At 37.0% G+C, this 6,996-nt stretch overlaps 1 protein-coding gene across 3 annotated transcripts in view; it reads left to right on the forward strand.

The window, feature by feature from the left end:
• Positions 1-6,485, forward strand: part of Glra2 (glycine receptor alpha 2) — a 220,050-nt gene extending 213,565 nt beyond the window's left edge. For all 3 annotated transcript variants that reach the window (XM_040744064.1, XM_005074196.4, XM_040744065.1), the window contains one exon: positions 4,909-6,485. In XM_040744064.1, the coding sequence (XP_040599998.1) occupies positions 4,909-5,187 (279 nt within the window). In that variant the 3' untranslated portion in view covers positions 5,188-6,485. The remainder of the gene's footprint in view (positions 1-4,908) is intronic.
• Positions 6,486-6,996: the final 511 nt, after the last annotated feature.

Below are 6,996 nucleotides of genomic sequence, written 5' to 3' on the forward strand. Positions count from 1 at the left end.
ATTCAAACCTGGTATCCCTCTATTCAACCTCTGGTACTTAAATGAATAAGTTATTCTCTTTAGCTTTTCGTTCACAGCATGTCGGGAAAGGCTTTAGAAATGGTATGAATGAAGCAGTCTGAAAAGAAACATGGAAGTGCATATTTAAGGCTTTTTTTGTTTCATGTTCTAAAAACAGGTTACTAGCTATTTTTAATTGGAACTTGAGATGTTAAATGAATATTATCTCACTCCAGCAGTAGTATATGCTTAATCATGAATTTTTTATATGGTTCTTGAAAGGGAAAATAGGAATTTGTGAGATTCTGCAGTCATGGAAAGAAGAGAAGCACAATAAGTTTTGCAGATAGAGAAAAATGTATGGTAAATGGTTAATTCCATTTGAAAAAAAATTTAGACTAATAGTATAGAATTTGCTATACGTTTTAGACACAGATATTACAACTCATCACAGCCAGTGGTTTCAAACTTATTATGTTAGAATCACTGGATGTTAAAACCTACAGGCCCTAAATTCGCACTCCCAGAGTTTCTCATCCCATTGGTCTTGAACGGAATGGGATGAGAAGCAGACACAAGTATATTTGCAAAACTCTCCAGCAGCCACAGCAGAGACCTATAGCTCTAGTGTAGTCTTCCCATTTTTTTTGGCATGGGGAAACTATAATCTGATAAATAAAAACTATGTTGCCTGATATCAACACAGTTTGTAAGCCTCCAAGCTAAATCTAGGACCCAAGTATCCAAATTCCTAACGTTCTCTATAGCATTTTTACACCACTCTCATCCTGGTTAATGGTAGTTAGACACATCTGAGTGGATATCTTTTTCCTGCTCACTAGCCCACTCTCATTCTGGGGAATACTTTTCCTGACTTAATAAACTACCTCTATTTTTTCCTACCATAAAAAATAGTAGTTAGACAATCTGAGGTTATCATTAGCCAATATAAAGATTAAGTTCCCTCCTCCTAAGGACCTGTGTGCTCCCTTTCTTGCTTGAAATAAGTTTTCAGACACTTATGACAGCACTGTGATGGTCAACACATGTGTTTATTCCATATTTTTAGAACATTTATTTGAAACTTTGACCTTGTCTTCATCCCTGAGAGTCTCTCTTCTATGTCTTGTAATCTGTTGGTGAGGCTTGACTGTAATGTTTTTGCTTAACCTCCTAATTTTTTCATATGCAGTTTTATTTTAGTCACCCTATTTTTTGTTAAATTCTGTTTTCATGTCTTGAACTGTTTTCATTATTTCATTCAACTTTGTTTTTATAAACGCCATTGGGGGATTTACTCACAACATCTTCTATAACATCCTTGAACATATTCATAATTGCTATTTGGAAGTTCTTTTCTTATACTTCAGTTATATTGAATTTCTCAGGACTTACTGCAATAAAGACACAGATTTCTGACACAGTACTTGTTGTTCATGTTTGTGTTTTTGTACTGGGATCCATGCATTTGGAGTTACAATGTTTGAGGTGTTTTGTGGTGTTGGTATCTAGTCTTGTCTTTTTTGGGTGGGTGTTCCATTCCTTGGTTGCTATTGCCTCCTCTGAATCCTAAGCAAATGTAGTGATTGTGGGGTCCCTATTAAAGAGGACTTCTATGAGTCAGTGAGTGACAGAAAGGAATGGAGATGGGCTAGGATGAAAGTCTGAGAGGGGCCTCTGAGAGAACTAAGGGGATTCTGGGTCTGCATCAAGAGGTGGTGTTCCCATGAAATGAGCATAGTGTAGGAGGAGGGCCTCCTGAAGGAAGGCTACTACAGGACTAAGTCTGGAGAGATAAGAATAGAGGACAAGGAGGATTGTGAAAATCTCCTACCTGAGTCCGAGCCTAGTGGGGCTACTTGAGGTCCCAATAGAAAGAATTACTGAGGTTCTGTGACTGAGGAAGGAATGGAGATGGGCTAGAAGGGAAAGCTGAGAGAGGAGGAGCTAAACTGGGTCTTTATCAAGAGTCAGAGTCCCCTAAGAAAGGAGCTAGGATGGGAATAAGGGATTCTGTAAGCAGGCTGTTACATGAATAAGTCTAAATCATTCACATTTTAATGAAAGGAAATATAATGTAATATTTCAATCTGAACCCAGTTTAACCATTTATTACTGAGTTTGTGCAGTTGTACACATGGGACCACTCAGATGTCAGCATGGATATTCTTTGCCAGGTTCCTTATAGGAGATATAGGTTATCTCTCCCATTGAATTCCAAAAGTCTGTACAAGTAGAGTTTGCCCCCACTCCAAAACGTTCACTGTCTCATGAAAGATAGCCCAATTTTTGACACAAAATCAGCACTCAAGTTTCTGAATGAAAACTTCTTCATTAACTTTTGGTGAGCAATGGGACATTGATCATTGAACCAACTTGTATAGGAAAATCGAACATGAATCAGAGTATGGAGGGATGGCTATATAAAGTAGCAGTTTCGCAATTACTTTATATAAGAGCTTTGGTCTGATTCATTGTGTTTTTAAATTGGCTGACTAAAGGTTACAATTAATGTCCTTTTTTGATTGCACTAGAGTCATTTGTTAATGAGAATAATGAAGAATGCCTGGTACTATAAACACAGGCAACTACCCATGGCTGCTAAAATCATGGCTGCTAAAGAATAACCTACTGCTTTCAATTCTCTAAGGCAGTATAATTCCCAGTCACATTAAATATATGTATTCTTATGCCCACAGAGGAGTGAAGCTTTTCCCCCTCATCAAAGAAGATTCATTTTTCAGCAAATGGAGAACATTACACAACTGGTCAAAATGCAGAGAACAAATGTCTGTGGGGTGCCTAACCCCAAATGATACACCTGCAGCACAACCTCCACTGTTAAGGCTCAGGGAAAATCACAAAAGGAGGGGTAAAAAGATTAAATGAGCCAGAGGACCAGGTTATCTGTTGTGAGATAGTGTCTTCTATATATGACAGGGAGCTGCACCCATAAAAATATTTAAGCTGTAGCCACCTAAACAAAACTGCAAAATGACAGCACTAGTTAACATGTCAGCATGTATAGGGGAAATCTCCCAAGGCCCCACACCTAGATGAAGAGTTATAGTCAATTAATGGCTGCCAGGAAAGGGGCAATCAGTCTTCTCCATAGATACCTAAATGGTTAGCTTTAAACATGTACATATGAGAAATACTTGATGGAATCAGCAGGTCGTGTTTATATAAACACACACACACATACACACACACACACACACACACAAAACAATGAATAACTAATGTCAAATGAATGAGTTTTCCATTACCTAGTCAGATTTTCCTGAAGACCAGATATATATGGAAAATGGTGGCATGAAGTGTCTAACTCACACCTACTATCTCTCTAGCTCAAATCCTGAGCCATTACCAGGTTTCAGTGCAATAGTCAGTCATGTTTATGTCTGTCTTCACCAAAGGCACTTTATTACAATGGAGAGTGTTGGTAAAACAAGACTGTGATGACTCAACTGAACTCTATTATTCATTTTCAAGCAGCATGAATTTCTCACAGAGGGAAGTAGCATGTGGGTACTAATCTGGCAAAGTAAGACACATGGAAGTCAATCTGTTCTCCTTCCTGAGTTCTGCAATGGCCCATCTGAACACATGAACTATAATTTGCCCTAACCATTCTAGAATACTTGCATGTCTCTTTAATCTGTGCATTACCGTCTGTCTCCTCATTATGTCCTCAATGAAGTAGACTAAAATACCGACTCTTCCCTTTCTTTACCTACCCAGGTCCTCCTGTGACTTTAAATCCTCATTTAAATGCACTAGGTACAATCTGTCATCCTCACTTCATTTGGGATACAGATGAGCTTATATTCATATTATGTTCAAAGTTCTCTATTTGGCATACTTTTAATATGTGACTGAAGGTAGTACAGGCATAGAGTTAACAATGATGAAGTAATATTAATACCAAGTTTTCTTGTATTTTGGTAAATATACCATTATTATGATCAAGTAAGCTAAGAAGTTCAGTAGATTACATATCATTATAAGAAGCAGTAAGCTAGGTAAAATAGAAGATAATTTGATCAATGGCTGTTTAGATATACAATGGTATCAAACAAGTCATTTAAATCCCATCTCTCAAGCTCTACCATTTGACTCAACTATATATTCTGATCCCAATTGTTTCTAAGGTGATTTGCCTTTCACATCAAGCAATAAGAACTATTTTCTGTATTGCATCCAATTTGTGGAGAAATAATCAGCACAAAGCATCATTAGTGTTGATGAAAATGGTATGTTTGAATATGGTAAAGATTCTTACTGGCCAAAGATTGATGTTAAAAATCAATACTGAATAAACTGTCTGTGCTACAGATATACATGCCAAATGATGAATATTTAATCTCCACTCAATAGCTGAAATGAACTAGAGGGCCAGAGGGGAAACAGTGTATAATTAAGGAATTCATCTTAAATCAAATGTTAATGATAAAACAGAACCATGAATGGGCCATGATAAAATCCCTTAACAAGAATGCAGAAAAGGGTTTTTGGAGTAAGAAAAAGTGAATGAGTGCCACTTTTCATATATTTAAAGTATAATACAGGAGTTTTAGAAACTTGTTTTAAAACAGTCTAATCAAATCTATAGATTAGTAAACAAGATTTGGGAAAATCAATACTGAATATAACACAAGGTTTTCTATTTGTTGATTAATTAAAATGATCACAGTCATTATTTTATATTTAATTTCTCTGCCTTAAAAGTTAATGAATTATAGCTGCACTACGAATAATTTAATTGAACTCAAAAGAATACCCACTATTCCAAGAACCTCCTACACCAACAGTTAACTATAATTTAGCCTTATAATTCCAAAGAATTTTAAGAGCCTGCCATCAAATTTGACTGACAGTCTGTGCTTCCTGTCTCTATTCTCCCAGGAAGAAGATGTTACTCGTGAAAGTCGTTTTAACTTCAGTGGTTATGGGATGGGTCACTGCCTCCAAGTGAAAGATGGCACGGCTGTCAAGGCTACACCTGCCAACCCACTTCCACAACCCCCAAAAGATGCAGATGCCATCAAGAAGAAGTTCGTGGATCGGGCAAAAAGGATTGACACCATATCTCGAGCTGCCTTCCCATTGGCCTTCCTAATTTTCAATATCTTTTATTGGATCACATATAAGATCATCCGGCATGAAGATGTCCACAAGAAATAGATGTACCTATCCTATTAATCCTGGGAACTTCTTGCCTAAGTGTTGTGCTTGTATATACACAGTAATATTGTCTTTATATCACTTTGACAGTGAAGAACATTGAGGGAGGGGGAGGGAGATCATGAGGGTGGGGTTCCTGGCACCTACATGCAAAAAGACAAGTTCTGTGGGCAATGAAGAAAACTGCACAAAATTAAGGTGTTGCAGAATCACATGAGCATAACTCCCATCCATAGTGTTTAGCATTGTTCTTTCAGATGACACATCATTCAGACATGATGTGCAAAGTCAAGTTCTCTAGGGCTGATTATCTTATGATTTGATTTGGATTTGATGAATTCTGGTACTGAAAAGTTAGTTTAATGCACACACACTTGTGTGCTCGCACAGGTGTACACACACACACAGACACACACACACACACACACACACACACACACACACTGAAAAATGCTTACTAACTGACCATAGTGACTAGTCTACAGTAAATTGAGGACCAAACCTTTTCAGGAAAATGCTGCCTCGTTTTTAAAACAAGCCCTCCTGAGCTATGATCTTTACAATGTGTGAAATTAGTGTTTCACCCAAGAAATCCTTTTGTGGGTTGTAAATTCTTTTTACTTATCCAGAAAACAACAACACAGTAAACACAAATGACAAAGAACAGATTTCTACTCTACTGTCTGTGTAGGTGTGCACTTTGATATTATTTTTCTTTCCTAGATGTAAATTGGGGGTTTCATTGTGTATTGTGCAATTGATTTACCAGTATATCCTCTTAAAACAAATGCTCATTTATTTTAGATCAAGTTAGCCTACTATGTATATTTTTTCACTTTGGCTATATTTATATGTGACTTTAAGTGCCCAAGTGTAACTTAGCTATTGCAGCTGCTCAGCCACAGTATTTATGGAGGTGGTATGTTCTGAATGGTGTAACTCAGTAGCTTGAACTTCCCATTTCTGCACTCATTGTAGCTGTAACTTCTGTCCTAATGTTGACTGGCCTGTAATTTCTACTTTCAATCCAAGTGAATATCGTTTTAAATATCCTTGATTAACTTAAAAATGTAAAACTGTACTGTGATTTTCATAACCCGTTGCCTTTTTGGTACCAGAGCTACGTGGTTTGAATCCTGGCTTACATGTTTTAAGTAAGAAAAAAAAGATGTATTTTTGCTTACTCAACAGACAACCTGTAAAAATATATGGAAATAATTACATTTTACATGTGCTGTAAAAGGGATTATTTTAAAAAAGCATTTGTTCAATTTCAATAAAGATAAGTGTGCCACTAAGCTATCTACATCTTTCATTTTCTGTATTAAAATGTAAATCATTTAGGTGGCAATAACAACTTAGATGTTCATATGTGATCTGCCTCCAGTTTCTCCCTACCTCTTTTTAGCATTCCACCCCCAAGGCTCAAAGAAACAACACTGCAGAAGAAGCAGCAGAAAGAATATAAGAATTGGAGGAAGATGAGGGATACTGTGAACTGCTGTCTACTGAACATGGCAGGGTGATAGCTATTATATTTTTGATGCTTATAGTAGTCAAGATACTTTTCTCATGTAAAAATATAGCACCCAGGAGGAAGAGGCAAAATAAGATTATCATGTGCCCAGACAGCATGTAATTCACAAGTTCGAGGAGAGCTATGTGGAAAAACTCTACGAGAGAGAGAGAGAGAGAGAGAGAGAGAGAGAGAGAGAGAGAGAGAGAGAGAGAGAGAGAGAGAGAGAGAGAGAGAGAGAGAGAGAGAGAGAGAGAGAAGCATTAGTAGTAACCAAAATTTAAAACTGGGCT

Source organism: Mesocricetus auratus, unplaced genomic scaffold, assembly GCF_017639785.1.
Source record: "Mesocricetus auratus isolate SY011 unplaced genomic scaffold, BCM_Maur_2.0 Super-Scaffold_100003, whole genome shotgun sequence".
Taxonomy (NCBI): Eukaryota; Metazoa; Chordata; class Mammalia; order Rodentia; family Cricetidae; genus Mesocricetus; species Mesocricetus auratus.